The 16598-nt window shown below is 42.8% G+C and overlaps 8 protein-coding genes across 8 annotated transcripts; 5 read left to right on the plus strand and 3 right to left on the minus strand.

The window, feature by feature from the left end:
* Positions 1–1731: 1731 nt before the first annotated feature.
* LOC143119223 (histone H4) lies at positions 1732–2043 on the plus strand. The gene has a single exon (XM_076280578.1). It carries the CDS (start codon positions 1732–1734, stop codon positions 2041–2043), a length of 312 nt encoding a protein of 103 aa, XP_076136693.1.
* A 1080-nt stretch (positions 2044–3123) lies between these two features.
* Positions 3124–3564, plus strand: LOC143131119 (histone H2B 1/2-like). The gene has a single exon (XM_076290528.1). It carries the CDS (start codon positions 3135–3137, stop codon positions 3507–3509), a length of 375 nt encoding a protein of 124 aa, XP_076146643.1. The 5' UTR covers positions 3124–3134; the 3' UTR covers positions 3510–3564.
* Positions 3565–4739: 1175 nt separating this feature from the next.
* On the minus strand, positions 4740–5182 carry LOC143131049 (histone H3). Its single transcript, XM_076290425.1, has one exon. It carries the CDS (start codon positions 5175–5177, stop codon positions 4767–4769), a length of 411 nt encoding a protein of 136 aa, XP_076146540.1. The 5' UTR covers positions 5178–5182; the 3' UTR covers positions 4740–4766.
* Positions 5183–5904: 722 nt separating this feature from the next.
* Positions 5905–6282, minus strand: LOC143119229 (histone H2A). Its single transcript, XM_076280592.1, has one exon. It carries the CDS (start codon positions 6280–6282, stop codon positions 5905–5907), a length of 378 nt encoding a protein of 125 aa, XP_076136707.1.
* Positions 6283–11357: 5075 nt separating this feature from the next.
* LOC143130989 (histone H1-like) lies at positions 11358–11997 on the plus strand. The gene has a single exon (XM_076290321.1). The coding sequence runs from the start codon at positions 11392–11394 to the stop codon at positions 11995–11997; it is 606 nt and encodes a 201-aa protein (XP_076146436.1). The 5' UTR covers positions 11358–11391.
* Positions 11998–13053: 1056 nt separating this feature from the next.
* On the plus strand, positions 13054–13431 carry LOC143119238 (histone H2A). The gene has a single exon (XM_076280604.1). It carries the CDS (start codon positions 13054–13056, stop codon positions 13429–13431), a length of 378 nt encoding a protein of 125 aa, XP_076136719.1.
* Positions 13432–14226: 795 nt separating this feature from the next.
* LOC143119245 (histone H3) lies at positions 14227–14637 on the plus strand. Its single transcript, XM_076280616.1, has one exon. It carries the CDS (start codon positions 14227–14229, stop codon positions 14635–14637), a length of 411 nt encoding a protein of 136 aa, XP_076136731.1.
* Positions 14638–15779: 1142 nt separating this feature from the next.
* Positions 15780–16196, minus strand: LOC143131087 (histone H2B 1/2-like). The gene has a single exon (XM_076290488.1). It carries the CDS (start codon positions 16194–16196, stop codon positions 15822–15824), a length of 375 nt encoding a protein of 124 aa, XP_076146603.1. The 3' UTR covers positions 15780–15821.
* Between the last annotated feature and the right edge of the window lie 402 nt (positions 16197–16598).

Below are 16598 nucleotides of genomic sequence, written 5' to 3' on the forward strand. Positions count from 1 at the left end.
GCCATATTGGCGTTACAAACTAACCCCATGCATTCCTATGAAGGATTTTTTGAGTGTTGTGTCTCCTCATTAGAAAGTCTCTGATGTAAATAGTAGAGCGTCACATTTCAAATTGAACTGTGTTAAACAGACGCGAACAGCAGGATGAACACATCTGCAACAGAAAATTAACTCCAGCTGCAAAGTCAGCCGTCCTTACCAGCTAACACAGAGACTTTCTAATAAGGAGACACAGCACTCAAAAAATACTCCATAGAAATGCATGGGGCTAGTTTGTCACGCCAACATGGCCGTTGTCTACACATATCCCACCCCTTCCTTGGCAAAACGTTGACATGTTAATACATTGAGCCAATCATGTGGTGTGATGTGAATACATTGAGCCAATCATGTGGTGTGTTGTGAAGACATCGTGCCAATCATGTGTTGTGATCTCGCCGCTGGAGCAAGATTGGTGTTGTGAAGCCTTGCGCACGCGCAGTTCGACCCAAAGACTGTGCCCGATGAGTGCCCATAAAACGTTGGTATATGGCCGCCGAGTGTAGGGACTTGCCTAAAAGGACTTTGGCTAACACGATAATCCAGTTACTCAACAACAACAATAGCCTATGACAATTACAGGAAAATAATCGCTCAGATTTTCGTTAATAGGCCACTCGAAAATAGGTTGTCGATCACTGGAGGGAACGCTTAGGCCTTCCTGTGGTTTTGATCTCTGAAATGTCAATTGGAAACACTAAGGTGAAATGTGTTTAATTAACATGCCACCAGAACAGACATGTATCGGCTTTGAGGTAAAATAAAGTCTCCAATTCTGTATAACATCCATAACGCACCATTAAAGGTTTTAAAAGTAAGAAAGGGGCACAATTTGTTCATCAAACTTTACATTGTTATAAATCAGCTTTGCACAGAAACTTTGGAGATTTTTGCATCAACGCCGTATGTGTAGCCAAAGTCCTTTTAGGCAAGTCCCTCCACTCGGCGGCCATATACCAACGTTTTATGGGCACTCATCGGGCACAGTCTTTGGGTCGAACTGCGCTTGCACAAGGCTTCACGACACCAATCTTGCTCATAACACATGATTGGCACGATGTCTTCACAACACACCACATGATTGGCTCAATGTATTCACATCACACCACATGATCGGCTCAATGTATTAACATGTCGACGTTTTGCCGAGGAAGGGGTGGGATATGTGTAGACAACGGCCATGTTGGCGTGACAAACTAGCCCCATGCATTTCTATGGAGTATTTTTTGAGTGCTGTGTCTCCTTATTAGAAAGTCTCTGGTGTAGCATAAACTTCCTATACAACGTTATGGATGTGTCATGGCCATGGAACTTACTGGAAGTGTATGGTTTTGCAGATTTGGTGTGGGGTTATGGTGTTTGAAAGATATGTTTAGAAAATTGTGTGACAAGCAAATATTTGGTATGTAAGCAGTTATGTAAACTGTAATAAGTGCGCCTATCCTTTGTCGATTTTAAAAAGTTGTGCAAAGTATCAATGTCGGCCCTACTTTATTTCGTTATGAGGTTGGGTTAAGCTCGGATGTGGACGTTTTTGGTGACGTTTCGCCAAAATGCCCGCGCAGTCTTCATTCAAAAAAGGAGGGGCAGTGCTTAGTAGTTTTCACCAACGTCCTCTCTTTGGAAACTATTACGAGTTGCAAAGCACAGTGTTCACATTCGTGCAACTTTCAGTCGCAGGAAGAATTGAAGATGTCTGGCAGAGGCAAAGGAGGCAAGGGTCTTGGAAAGGGAGGCGCTAAGCGTCACCGTAAAGTTCTTCGTGATAATATCCAGGGTATCACAAAGCCTGCCATCAGGCGTCTGGCTCGCCGTGGTGGTGTAAAGCGCATCTCTGGTCTCATCTACGAAGAGACTCGCGGCGTGTTGAAAGTGTTCCTGGAGAACGTTATCCGTGACGCTGTTACCTACACCGAGCATGCAAAGAGAAAGACCGTGACCGCAATGGACGTTGTCTATGCTCTGAAACGCCAGGGCCGTACTCTGTATGGGTTTGGTGGTTAAAGATCAGATTTCTCCATCGATCTAAACAAAGGCTCTTTTAAGAGCCACCCATTATCTTACAAAACGCTGTACTCCTCTTTGTATAGAGTAATTTGGGTTTCGGGAATTTGGGATCATGAAAAACTCTTAACAGTTCTAATCTACTTCTCACGACTGCTAAACATATGAAAGTCTAGGTTAATATAAAATAAATGCCATTAGCCACCATAACATCTCCAACGTATAAGTTGGGACGCAATGAGCATGCTACAGAAAGCCCCCATATTAGCCCAAAACAAATAAAAGATCATGTATTGTGTTACTGTTTGTATAGGGTAATTTGAATCATAAATAGAATAATTATAAATGAACCATTTACGTGCAGTTGCCATGACGGCGATATCTGATGTCGCTAGAAGAGTTGGAGGACTGGGGCATTGCGGTTATATGAGACGCGTAACATGTATAGTCTGCGTCCCATTTTAGCCAAGGGTAAACCATGTATGTAATATGGAAGTCCAATAAATTCAAGGAAGTGCCACAACAATTGCAATAATTAACCTGTCATATTTATAAGGCGCTACCATGAGTGCGCTACGGAATGGCATCATAATTAGCCCAAAACTAAGGTTCACAAATTATCAAAGAAAATCGTCTGCTAAATAAATAAACCACTGCAAAATATCTGTAAACAAATGGAAGTAAAAACAGTACAGTACAGGACCGTTTCCACCATAGTTTTGGATTCGAGAAATACACCAAAATGAGAACAACTGTAGCCTACTCATGAATTGTTTTGGGCATTTGGTATTTGCCATACATTTGGAAGGATTCCGTTCATTCAGAAAAAAAGTGCGGGAAAGGACACACAATGAGTTGGTGTACTGTCAACCGATGGTCTGTGGGTGGTGCTAACCTTCTCTCACTAACTGTCTGGTTCCATTAAAATTGACCAACCCTGTCTGGGTATTTGGTTTCGGAGGGAATTCTGGGCATTCTGGTCGTGGGTGTATGAAGTGACGCAGTCCCCTATTTACATAGAAATCGGTATAAATATCAGGTGACTTCAACAAAGAGTCTAACTTTCGATTTGCCATAATCGAGAAAGCAATATGCCTGATCCAGCCAAACCTGCCCCGAAAAAGGGCTCCAAGAAAGCCGTGACAAAGACAGCCGGCAAGGGTGGCAAGAAACGCCGAAAGACCAGGAAGGAGAGCTATGCCATCTATGTGTACAAAGTCCTGAAGCAGGTCCACCCTGATACCGGTATCTCTTCCAAGGCGATGGGTATCATGAACTCCTTCGTGAACGACATTTTCGAACGCATCGCTGGAGAGTCCTCCCGCTTGGCTCACTACAACAAGCGTTCCACCATCTCTTCCAGGGAGATCCAGACCGCAGTGCGTCTGCTTCTGCCCGGTGAGCTGGCCAAGCACGCTGTGTCCGAGGGAACCAAGGCCGTCACCAAATACACCAGCTCCAAGTAAAGCCAAATATTAAACGTGCTTCAATCCAACGGCTCTTTTAAGAGCCACCCACATTCTCTTTGAGAAGTAATTCCAATTTAGACATGGATTGCAGTACATTAATTTACCCATAAATTCTGTAAAATAAGATTTTGGGGATAAAAATCTGTAAACTTTTACTTCCTAGATTTGTAACAATGTTCCAATCTCGAAGGCACTAAGTCACCGACTTTGAAAAGTACTTGTAATATCATTATGAAAATGGATGTAAAACAGCCAATCTCTGATAAAGGATATTTTTGGGGGATAAACTACCAACTACTGTTTCTTTCTGGATTGTGGTTACACATCACTTTCAACCTTTATTTGTCCAAATGTGTAATGACTTGCGTCATTGTAATCCAAGCGGCTTGAAATGAGCACAATCAAAGTCCTTTTAGGCAAGTCCCTCCACTCGGCGGCCATATACCAACGTTTTATGGGCACTCATCGGGCACAGTCTTTGGGTCGAACTGCGCGTGCGCAAGGCTTCACGACACCAATCTTGCTCCAGCGGCGAGATCACAACACATGATTGGCACGATGTCTTCACAACACACCATATGATTTGCTAAATGTATTCACATCACACCACATGATTTGCTAAATGTATTCACATCACACCACATGATTGGCTCAATGTATTCACATGTCGACGTTTTGCCGAGGAAGGGGTGGGATATGTGTAGACAACGGCCATATTGGCGTGACAAACTAACCCTATGCATTTCTATGGAGTATTTTTTTGAGTGCTGTGTCTCCACATTAGAAAGTCTCTGGCACAATAAAATAACCTAAGTCTTCCGCTAATACATGATGGGATGAGAGCACGATATAGTGGGAGAAACGTTGACAAATCTCCAGGCCAGGGTCATTTATGCTAGCAGAACGCTATGAAACCTAGAGGAAGACTGCATCAGGTCTACATATACATATACGTTATATTTTATCTTCGGCTGTGCTGGTTTCATTTACCATCGTACCATAACCAAAGGCAGCCTGTCTCTCTGGGCAGAATTCCGAAACATATACTCGCTGTCATTATGTGATTAAATTGATAATGAATTAATGCTAGCATTAGCATTACGTTTTGCAATTAATAAGGTACATTCATCCGACAAGACCATACCATATGCTTAACAGCACATTTAACCAAGAAGTTTGGAAAACATCCTTTTTTCATGTTTAGGTGGCTCTTAAAAGAGCCTTTGAATTTTCGGATATTGACTTCAAATCAGTTTAAGCACGCTCCCCACGGATACGACGAGCCAACTGAATGTCCTTGGGCATGATGGTGACTCTCTTGGCGTGAATGGCGCACAAGTTAGTGTCCTCGAACAGGCCAACGAGGTAAGCCTCGCTAGCCTCCTGAAGAGCCATGACAGCAGAGCTCTGGAAGCGCAGATCAGTCTTGAAGTCCTGAGCGATTTCTCTGACGAGACGCTGGAAGGGGAGCTTACGGATCAGCAGCTCAGTGGACTTCTGATAACGACGGATCTCTCTCAGAGCTACGGTACCAGGCCTGTAACGGTGAGGCTTCTTCACGCCACCGGTCGCAGGTGCACTTTTACGCGCAGCCTTGGTCGCAAGCTGCTTCCTCGGAGCCTTACCTCCGGTGGATTTGCGGGCTGTTTGCTTAGTTCTTGCCATTGCTACGGATTCTTAGGGTTTGAAGAGTGAACACACTTGCAGATTGTGGATATATAAGGCCTACAGTCTCACCCTGCCCACTTTCACGTCAGCTTGTTGATCTCCGCTGATTGGTCTTCATCGTTCTTTCTGAGTGGCGCTTGAAATTCAAAATACAAAGCCCACCCCCTAATGCCTCATATCATTGTGTTGATTCAGTACTCACAAAACCTTTTCAATATAAATTAGAAATTAAAGAAATGCACTTAAAGCATTCCATCAGTCAGCGCTATATGCTATATGCCTGGTATAGAAACAAACACATCAAATAATAACTTGTTAACTGGCATGCATACACAGAAATAATAGCATAATTGAAATGCTTCGAAAAGACTGCGTCATCACCTTGGACTACAAGGCCCCACGAACACCCCCATAGCATTGCATTGCATGATTAAGAACTAGACTTACCTAAAAGGACTTGTCTTAAAAGAAAAAAAATGTAGATGAAGAATTTATTACTAAATCTCCCAGATTTGTACTGCTACTTAGTGGCTGACATTTTGGAGTAGGTGGTCGGGTATTGATTCACAGTGAAGGGGTCGGATTACTAAACTGATGACATGTGTACGTGCGAACAAATATGTAACACCATGGAGGAACGGTCAATGACAACATGGAATATGTTTTTATAGGTATTTGGGTGGCTATTAAAAGAGCCTTTGTTCCGGAGACTTAGGAAGATGGTTTACTTGGACTTCTCAGTCTTCTTGGGCAGCAGAACAGCCTGGATGTTAGGCAGCACACCACCCTGAGCGATGGTCACTCCGCCGAGCAGCTTGTTCAACTCCTCGTCGTTACGCACAGCCAGCTGCAGATGGCGGGGAATGATACGAGTCTTCTTGTTGTCACGGGCAGCGTTGCCGGCCAACTCCAGGATCTCAGCAGTCAGGTACTCGAGCACAGCAGCCAAGTAGACCGGTGCACCAGCGCCGACACGCTGAGCATAGTTGCCTTTACGCAGCAGTCTATGCACACGGCCCACAGGGAACTGAAGTCCAGCCCTGGATGAACGTGTCTTGGCCTTAGCCCTGGCCTTGCCGCCGGTTTTGCCTCTGCCGCTCATGTTTGTAGTAGGTGTTTAGAGTTCGTCTGAATACCCAAATGCTCATTTGTGGCCAGCCATGTCGTATTATGCCACACCAGCGCGGGCTACCTAGTGCCCCAGTGGCTGACACCAGAATGCTGAGAGCCAATCAACGTGTAGCTCGCTGCGGGGCATCAACTTGAGTTCTATTTGGCGCGTATTGCATGCCCACCTCCCTTTCAGTGCATCAGCAGCACAATCACAAAAAGTAAATCAACAAAGCTTCGCGTGGTAACTGTTACAATGTAGCAAACTGTTTCAACTTTCGGATACTTTGTGATACACTGTACAAATGTAACAAACTGAAGTGGTTGTTGCAACATTTTGGATACTTTGTATTGTTTGGGAGCAACTGCTTTATGAGCAAGAGGGCATTATGAGTTATAAGTTAATTGATTAGAAGCAACTGTTGCATGAGCAAAGGGGCATGTTTTGTGATAACGTAATAATTCAATTTACAGTTTGTTCTGATTGCTTAAGCACATTTTTTGTAACTATGGCTTTTTTTGCAAAAATCTACACACAAATATAGGAAAACCTTTCACCCAATCAGCAAAACATTAGTAGTTCTCTTGCAAAAGCTAACACCTTGCTTAACTCTTCACACCTTCGTAAAAATTGTGTTTTTGTATCAAACAGTAAACACAAGTCATCACAATAATAAGCACACAATGTGCCAACTACACACTGATGGTATGAATAAAAACACATCTGACTTTTGCTTTCTCTGTGCAGAAGGTAGACTGTGTCAGTTTGAGGTCATACTTTTGTCATAGTTCTGTAAACATACAGGGATCCAAACTTCAAGTATTGGTGTTTCTTTACAAACATCAAAACAAACACAAGTGTGTTTTTCCAAGTCAAAACATAAAATAGCAATTCCACTGAGAAAAAAAAAATCAGTCTACATCGTGTCGTCTCTCTCAAAACGTTGTCTACATCACATGCTATGTTCTCTAGTCCAAGGCACCAGGGAACATATATTCTGGAATGCCGTATCCAGACCTGACATGACAATATGTACCCCACATGTAGACTGATTTGTTTGCCTGTCTATTTCTTTCTCTTCTTACCCTTCCTCTTCCCCCTCCTCGTCCTCCTCTTGCTCCTCCTTGTCCTCTTCCTCTAACTTCACCTCCTTGTCCTTGTCATCCTCTCCCTCTCACTTCTTCACCTCTGCATCCTCTTCCTCCTACTTCTTCACCTCCACGTCCTATTCTTCGGCCTCCTCTAATTCTTACTCTTCCCACTCTTCCTGCTCCCTCCATTGTACCCATTGTACATTACCGGTGGCTTATTTATAGTGCTTAGGCTGATTGCAAAGTGAACTAATTATCTAAAACAGTTTTCACATGAGAAAATGTGCCAGAGAGTTGGTAAAATAGTGTAAATAGTAAAAATAATGTGTATAGATTTGCTAGGAGTGTGTTGATCATTTGGAAATTGAGTGTATAGCAGTGAGTTGTGTTTACAGTTCCGCAAAAAGAGTGCTGTGCAGTGGATTGTGCCTCCAGTTGTGCAAAGTGTGTGTTACAAAATTGCAAACTGAGTGCAAAGCAGTGTTTGTGCTTTTAGTTTTGCGAACTCAGTGAGTGGTTTTGCTATAAGAATTAATATTTTTAGAAATTGTGCTATAAGAATCACAGTTGTGTTTAAGTATTCAGAAAAAACTGTATTATTGTGATGGCTTGTGTTTACTGTTTGATACGAAAACACTATTTTTACGAAGGTGTGAAGAGTTAAGCAAGGTGTGTTAGCTTTTGCAAGAGAACTACAATGTTTTGCTGATTGGGTGAAAGGTTTTCCTATTTGTGTGTAGAGTTTTGCAAAAAAAGCCATAGTTACAAAAAATGTGCTTACAGTTTTTTCTGAATGCTTAAACACAACTGTGATTCTTATAGCACAATTTCTAAAACTATTACAGTTTTTTCTGATTGCTTAAGCACATTTTTTGTAAAATGCAAAAGCTAACACAGTTTGCTTAACTCTTCACACCTTCGTAAAAATTGTGTTTTTGTATCAAACAGTAAACACAAGCCATCACAATGTGCCAACTACACACTGATGGTCTGAATAAAAAACACATCTGGCTTTTGCTTTCTCTGTGCACAAGGTAGACTATGTCAGTTTGAGGTCATACTTTTGTCATAGTTCTGTAAACATACAGGGATCCAAACTTCAAGTATTGGTATTTATTTACACACATCAAAACAAACACAAGACACAAAACACAAAATAGCAATTTCACTGAGACAAAACAAATCAGTCTACATCGGGTCGTCTCTCTCAAAATTGTGTCTACATCACATGCAATGTCCTAGTCCAAGGCACCGGGAAAAATATATTCTGGAATGACGTATCCAGGCCTGACATGACAATATCCCCACATGTAGACTGTTTTTTTGTCTGTAAAAGGGCTATTTCTTTCTCTTCTCACTCTTCCTGCTCACTCCATTGTACCCATTGTACATTACCTGTGGCTTATTTATAGTGCTTAGGCTGATTGCAAAGTGAACTAATTATCTAAAACAGTTTTCACATGAGAAAGTGTGCCAGAGAGTTGGCAAAATAGTGTAAATAATAGCCATTGTGCCTACAGTTGTGCAAAGTGTGTTACAAAATTGCAAACTGAATGCAAAGCAGTGTGTGGTTTTGCTATAAGTATTAATAGTTTTAGAAATTGTGCTATAGGAATCACAGTTGTGTTTAAGCATTCAAAAAAAACTGTAAATAGTCTTGGGGGAAGCAGGAGAAAAAGTGTTCCAGTTTAGGGGGATTCTGCCTGAGTATATTCTGCAAAATTAAGAAGTTGTCCAATGCCATAAATCAAAGGCTTTGTCCAATGGCTGTTATTCCAACCCATGCATGCTTTCACATAGCAATGTTAATTTATCAACCTAAGGCTAGTACAAGAATCACCTAAACCCTATACATAGATAACCACCTAGATTGTAACGCACAAGCAAAATGCAACTGTGTAATGTCTACTATCAATAATAGCAGGTGGGCTGTCCAAAGAATCCCTAAGCCAGTGTGTTGGGGAAAATGTTTTTTATTCAATGTAATGAATTGTTACAGTTTTTCTTAGTCACTTTGGTGCTATTCTCACATCACTATTAACATTTGCACAGCAGTTAGTGCATTTCTCAAAACAATTGGTGCAAACTGCAAAACCTAGTGGATGACCTGCAAAAGCACGTCACTTGCTCAAAATGGATAGTCCAATCCTCAAAAGCACGTATTCATGTCAATGAAACTGTCAGTGTCATCAAAATGAGAAGTCTTGACACCATCGTTTATGAACAAGATAGTCAAATGGCTTTGTCATATTTTCATTATGACAGTTCTCTCGGTGTTTTCCAATGCAAAAAAAGGTCAGAACTCGGTGACACTACCTGAACATGCTCAAGACAGCACTATACAGTACTTGTACAGCCATTTGAAAACTACAGTAAAGTTACACATTGCTGTAGTTAGGGGAGTAAGTGAGTACAAGACACTGAATACGTACATTTTTACTGTATGCTCTTTGCAATTCTACAGCATTGTGACAGAATTTGATAACTAGTTCAACAATTTTGTATGTAATGACTCAAGCAATGAATTGAAGACTATTAGTTTTATAGGGAACGACTATTCAGTATCCATAAGTATAGTTAATTTTGACTGACATGACAAAAGCAAATGATAATGTTAAAAAACAGCAGAGAATTGTATGAAAGCAACTGATACATGTCCAAAAGCATTTGCAATTTGTTCAGAGGAAGGAGAATTTGCTACTATGATGTGCACAAATGACTAAATGTTGTGGAGGTTGAACTAATAGTTATGAGAATTTTCATTCTGATCTGCAAAAAGCACCAAAGCGACGGAGAAAAACTGTAACATGCCTGCATACAGTTATATAAACAGCCTTCACAAATATTGCCACATAACTTATTTTCCCCCATAACTTGGTCCTGTAATATTTAGACCAGTGGTTCTCAAACTTTTCACAATGAGTACCACTTCAAAACAATTTGCTCTCCGAGTACCACCATTATTACTGGCATTAAAATACAATAGGGCCAGTTTAACATAATGTATATTGTACATACTGTTTTGTGTCGTTTGTTGCTGGCAGGTGCCATGGAAGCTTCATAGTCACATGTGCTGGGCTCATTGTCACCAACTTCTGTTTCTGCTCGACATATTTACCACACTTCTAATACATCCCGTTTGGAGCCATGATTGTATGAATGTTGTTGATCCATCATGTTTGCTTTTCCTTTGCTTAGTAGGCCTATTGGGTCCTATTGGCTTATATAAAACGAATATAGGCCTACTTTTTTCATGACAGACAAAAAATAGTTTACATTTAACTTCAATGATCGCGTGGTTAAGGATTTTGAATTTTATATATTTTGATATAATTTGAAGTGATTATGTCATCTTTATAAAAAAAATTGGAGACTCCTGGAGTACCACTAGAAGGAGTCCGCGTACCACCAGTGGTACCCGTACCACAGTTTGAGAACCACTGATTTAGACCTATATGGTAGGCCTACGTATCCGTATGGTGCGTGTTTGCGCTGTGTTTCGCTGTGTCCAAAAAGCCACCGTTTGTAAAGTAGACATTCACATAAACTATACTGTCACTGCTTTTACACGTTACTGAGGCTCATCTCCTTGTCTGTGGCACTTTTTTGTTTAGGCATTGTGCGGTTTTACTATCATTATAAGCATGTTTTCCTCGCAATACTTAGACTGACTGCAACCTTTCCACCTAGACGGCCAAAGTTCCCAATTCGTTGCAAAAGGGAAAAGGGGCAACCATAAGCCAACCTATATTCACTCTAAAGTGTAATCGGTGCTCTTCACAACAGACATCGTCTTATTGGTAAATGTCGTATCGCTACTCATATTTGTTACAAAAAGTACGGGGAGAAAACACAAGTGATCTCATCGTCACAGACAACCCGGGAGAGCTCTCAGTCTGCTGACTCTAAATGGTTCTCATGTTGATTTTAAATCCAGCCCACCAGCTCCCGTCGTCACACATTCTCTCAGGTCTCGGAAGTAGTTTGAGCCGAAAACGTAAAGAATACAATGGCAGAAGCTGCTCCAGCTCCCGCTGCGGCCCCAGCAAAGGCCCCCAAGAAGAAGGCGCCACGGCCCAAGAAAACTGGACCAAGTGTAGGCGAGCTCGTCGTCAAGGCTATCTCTGCCTCCAAAGAGAAGAAAGGAGTCTCTCTTGCTGCGCTGAAGAAAGCTTTGGCGGCTGGTGGGTACGATGTGGAAAAGAACAACGCTCGTGTCAAGGTGGCCATCAAGAGTTTAGTTACAAAGGGTACTCTTGTTCAGACCAAGGGAACTGGTGCCTCCGGCTCCTTCAAGCTGAACAAGGCGGTGGAAAAGAAGCCTGCAAAGAAGGCAGCTCCTAAAGCCAAGAAGCCAGCAGCGAAGAAACCTACCGCGGCTAAGAAGCCCAAGAAGGCAGCAGCCAAGAAGCCGGCGGTCGCCAAAAAGTCTCCGAAGAAAGCAGCCAAGAAGCCCGCCACGCCAAAAAAGGCAACGAAGAGCCCGAAGAAGGCTAAGAAGCCCGCTGCACCCAAGAAGGCAGCGAAGAGCCCCAAGAAAGCCAAGGCAGCAAAACCCAAGGCGGCCAAGCCTAAAGCTGCCAAACCCAAAAAGGCTGCACCCAAGAAGAAGTAAATGTTGCGTTTTCAAAAAGTTTACAAAAAGGCTCTTTTAAGAGCCACCCAAAAGTTATTTGATTGCGTTTATTCCAACAGTGCCTGCTCGTATGTAAACATACTCGCTTTGAGTGTGTATGTACACAACGACCAATTAGCTTTCTATAACAAATTTCCCACTGCGTGATATGATTGACCAAATTAATTGGTCCAAAATTCACTGACCCTGAGGGAAATTTAAACAGTGACTGGTAATTAACAGTATGGGTAATGAACTAATGGATCATGAATTCAAATTTAAAATACATTACATTTAATTACGTTATCATAAAACATGCCCCTTTGCTCATGCATCAGTTGCTTCTAATCAATTAACTTATTACTCATAATGCCCTCTTGCTCATAAAGCATTTGCTCCCAAACAATACAAAGTATCCAAAATGTTGCAACAAGCTGAAACAGATTGCTACATTATAACAGTTACCACGCGAAGCTTTGTTGATTTACTATGACCATTAAAGTGAACCTCTGGAAACTTTACTGTGACTTAAACCAAAGTCCTTTTAGGCAAGTCCCTCCACTGGGCGGTCATATTGCAACGCTTTTTGGGTACTCATCGGGCATCCTATTCGGCAGAAATGCGCGTGCGCAAGGCTTCACGACACCAGCGTGCTCCAGCGGCGAGTTCACAACACGTGATTGGCACGATGTCTGCACAACACAGCACATAATTGGCTCGATGTAGTCACAACACAGCACAAGATTGGCTCAATGTATATTGGCGTTACAAACTAAGCCCATGCATTTCTATGGAGGATTTGAGTGTCTCCTCATTAGAAAGTCTCTGATTGTGCTGCTGATACACTGAAAGGGAGGTGGGAACGCGAATGGGAATACGCGCCAAATAGAACTCAAGTTGAAGTCCCGCAGCGAGCTACACGTTGATTGGCTCTCAGCATTCTGGTGTCAGCCACTGGGGCACTAGGTAGCCCGCGCTGGTGTGGCATAATAGGACATGTCTGGCCACAAATGAGCATTTGGGTATTCAGACGAACTCTAAACACCTACTACAAACATGAGCGGCAGAGGCAAAACCGGCGGCAAGGCGAGAGCTAAGGCCAAGACACGTTCATCCAGGGCTGGACTTCAGTTCCCCGTGGGCCGTGTGCACAGGCTGCTGCGCAAAGGCAACTATGCTCAGCGTGTCGGCGCTGGTGCACCGGTATACTTGGCTGCTGTACTCGAGTACCTGACGGCTGAGATCCTGGAGTTGGCCGGCAACGCTGCCCGTGACAACAAAAAGACTCGTATCATTCCCCGCCATCTGCAGCTGGCTGTGCGTAACGACGAGGAGTTGAACAAGCTGCTCGGCGGAGTGACCATCGCTCAGGGTGGTGTGCTGCCTAACATCCAGGCTGTTCTGCTGCCCAAGAAGACTGAGAAGTCCAAGTAAACCATCTTCCTAAGTCTCCAGAACAAAGGCTCTTTTAAGAGCCACCCAAATACCTATAAAAACATATTCCATGTTGTCATTGACAGATCCTCCATGGTGTTACATATTTGTTCGCACGTACACGTCATCAGTTTAGTAATCCGACCCCTTCACTGTGAATCAATACCCGACCACCTACTCCAAAATGTCAGCCACTAAGTAGCAGTACAAATCTAGGAGATTTAGTAATAAATTCTTTATCTATTTTTTTTTTCTTTTAAGGAACACACAAGACTAGTTCTTAATCATGCAATGCAATGCTATGGGGGTGTTCGTGGGGCCTTGTAGTCCAAGGTGATGACGCAGTCTTTTCGAAGCATTTCAATTATATATCATGGAATTTCCTGTTTGTAACCACGCACATTCGTAGGCCTTAGTTTAGCAAATAGAAAATCTACCTTATGCTATTATTTCTGTGTATGCATGCCAGTTAACAAGTTATTATTTGATGTGTTTGTTTCTATACCAGGCATATAGCATATAGCGCTGACTGATGGAATGCTTTAAGTGCATTTCTTTAATTTCTAATTTATATTGAAAAGGTTTTGTGAGTACTGACTCAACACAATGATATGAGGCATTAGGGGGTGGGCTTTGTATTTTGAATTTCAAGCGCCACTCAAGAGAAAGGTTAAAAGAAGACCAATCAGCGGAGATCAACAAGCTGACGTGAAAGTGGGCAGGGTGAGACTGTAGGCCTTATATATCCACAATCTGCAAGTGTGTTCACTCTTCAAACCCGAAGAATCCGTAGCAATGGCAAGAACTAAGCAAACAGCCCGCAAATCCACCGGAGGTAAGGCTCCGAGGAAGCAGCTTGCGACCAAGGCTGCGCGTAAAAGTGCACCTGCGACCGGTGGCGTGAAGAAGCCTCACCGTTACAGGCCTGGTACCGTAGCTCTGAGAGAGATCCGTCGTTATCAGAAGTCCACTGAGCTGCTGATCCGTAAGCTCCCCTTCCAGCGTCTCGTCAGAGAAATCGCTCAGGACTTCAAGACTGATCTGCGCTTCCAGAGCTCTGCTGTCATGGCTCTTCAGGAGGCTAGCGAGGCTTACCTCGTTGGCCTATTCGAGGACACTAACTTGTGCGCCATTCACGCCAAGAGAGTCACCATCATGCCCAAGGACATTCAGTTGGCTCGTCGTATCCGTGGGGAGCGTGCTTAAACTGATTTGAAGTCAATATCCGAAAATTCAAAGGCTCTTTTAAGAGCCACCTAAACATGAAAAAGGATGTTTTCCAAACTTCTTGGTTAAATGTGCTGTTAAGCATATGGTCTGGTCTTGTCGGATAAATATGTGTACCATATTAATTGCAAAACGTAATGCTAGCATTAATTCATTATCAATTTAATCACATAATGACAGCGAGTATATGTTTCGGAATTCTGCCCAGAGAGACAGGCTGCCTTTGGTTATGGTACGATGGTAAATGAAACCAAAGTCCTTTTAGGCAAGTCCCTCCACTCGGCGGCCATATACCAACGTTTTATGGGCACTCATCGGGCACAGTCTTTGGGTCGAACTGCGCGTGCGCAAGGCTTCACGACACCAATCTTGCTCCAGCGGCGAGATCACAACACATGATTGGCACGATGTCTTCACACCACACCACATGATTGGCTCAATGTATTAACATGTCGACGTTTTGCCGAGGAAGGGGTGGGATATGTGTAGACAACGGCCATGTTGGCGTGACAAACTAGCCCCATGCATTTCTATGGAGTATTTTTTGAGTGCTGTGTCTCCTTATTAGAAAGTCTCTTATGAAACCAGCACAGCCGAAGATAAAATATAACGTATATGTAGACCTGATGCAGTCTTCTTCTAGGTTTCATAGCGTTCTGCTAGCATAAATTACCCTGGCCTGGAGATTTGTCAACGTTTCTCCCACTATATCGTGCTCTCATCCCATCATGTATTAGCGGAAGACTTAGGTTATTGTATTGTGCTCAAGTCGCTTGGATTACAATGACGCAAGTCATTACAAATTTGGACAAATAAAGGTTGAAAGTGATGTGTAACCACAATCCAGAAAGAAACAGTAGTTGGTAGTTTATCCCCCAAAAATATCCTTTATCAGAGATTGGCTGTTTTACATCCATTTTCATAATGATATTACAACTACTTTTCAAAGTGAACGTGGGTGACTTAGTGCCTTCGAGATTGGAACATTCTTACAAATCTAGGGAGTAAAAGGTTACAGATTTGTATCCCCAAACTCTTATTTTACAGAATTTATGGGTAAATTAATGTACTGCAATCCATGTCTAAATTGGAATTACTTCTCAAAGAGAATGTGGGTGGCTCTTAAAAGAGCCGTTGGATTGAAGCACGTTTAATATTTGGCTTTACTTGGAGCTGGTGTATTTGGTGACGGCCTTGGTTCCCTCGGACACAGCGTGCTTGGCCAGCTCACCGGGCAGAAGCAGACGCACTGCGGTCTGGATCTCCCTGGAAGAGATGGTGGAACGCTTGTTGTAGTGAGCCAAGCGGGAGGACTCTCCAGCGATGCGCTCGAAGATGTCGTTCACGAAAGAGTTCATAATGCCCATGGCCTTGGAAGAGATACCAGTATCAGGATGGACCTGCTTCAGGACTTTGTACACGTAGATGGCATAGCTTTCCTTCCTGGTCTTTCTGCGCTTTTTGCCACCCTTACCGGCGGTCTTTGTCACGGCTTTCTTGGAGCCCTTCTTCGGGGCAGGCTTGGCTGGATCAGGCATGTTGATTTTTCGATTATAGCAAATCGAAAGTTTGACTGTTTGTTGAAGTCACCTGATATTTATACCGATTAATATGTAAATAGGGGACTGCGTCACTTCACACACCCACGACCAGAATGACCTGTCATTTCCCTCCGAAACCAAATACCCAGACACGGTTGGTCTTTTTGTGTCGAAGGGGACAGTCAGTGAGAGAAGGTTAGGACCGCCCACAGATCATCAGTTTACGCCATCTTCTTTCCCGCACTTTTCTTCTAATGGAAGGAAATCCTCCGAAATGTATGGCAGATACTTTTAATTAGCGTTACAATTCATGATCACCGTTTTTCTCACTTTGGTGGATTTCTTGAATCATCATTGACGTTTGCACAAAATCTCTATTGTAAAAACGGTCCAATACTG

Source organism: Alosa pseudoharengus, unplaced genomic scaffold, assembly GCF_046254945.1.
Source record: "Alosa pseudoharengus isolate Yale_2024_CS ecotype anadromous, Long Island Sound unplaced genomic scaffold, YU_APseudo_1.1 YU_APseudo_1.1_scf_1, whole genome shotgun sequence".
In the NCBI taxonomy this organism is placed as follows: domain Eukaryota; kingdom Metazoa; phylum Chordata; class Actinopteri; order Clupeiformes; family Clupeidae; genus Alosa; species Alosa pseudoharengus.

Coding starts and splice junctions, on each gene's coding strand:
- LOC143119223 (XM_076280578.1), top strand. CDS start 1,732: ATGTCTGGCAGAGGCAAAGGAGGCAAGGGTCTTGGAAAGGGAGGCGCT.
- LOC143131119 (XM_076290528.1), top strand. CDS start 3,135: ATGCCTGATCCAGCCAAACCTGCCCCGAAAAAGGGCTCCAAGAAAGCC.
- LOC143131049 (XM_076290425.1), bottom strand. CDS start 5,177: ATGGCAAGAACTAAGCAAACAGCCCGCAAATCCACCGGAGGTAAGGCT.
- LOC143119229 (XM_076280592.1), bottom strand. CDS start 6,282: ATGAGCGGCAGAGGCAAAACCGGCGGCAAGGCCAGGGCTAAGGCCAAG.
- LOC143130989 (XM_076290321.1), top strand. CDS start 11,392: ATGGCAGAAGCTGCTCCAGCTCCCGCTGCGGCCCCAGCAAAGGCCCCC.
- LOC143119238 (XM_076280604.1), top strand. CDS start 13,054: ATGAGCGGCAGAGGCAAAACCGGCGGCAAGGCGAGAGCTAAGGCCAAG.
- LOC143119245 (XM_076280616.1), top strand. CDS start 14,227: ATGGCAAGAACTAAGCAAACAGCCCGCAAATCCACCGGAGGTAAGGCT.
- LOC143131087 (XM_076290488.1), bottom strand. CDS start 16,196: ATGCCTGATCCAGCCAAGCCTGCCCCGAAGAAGGGCTCCAAGAAAGCC.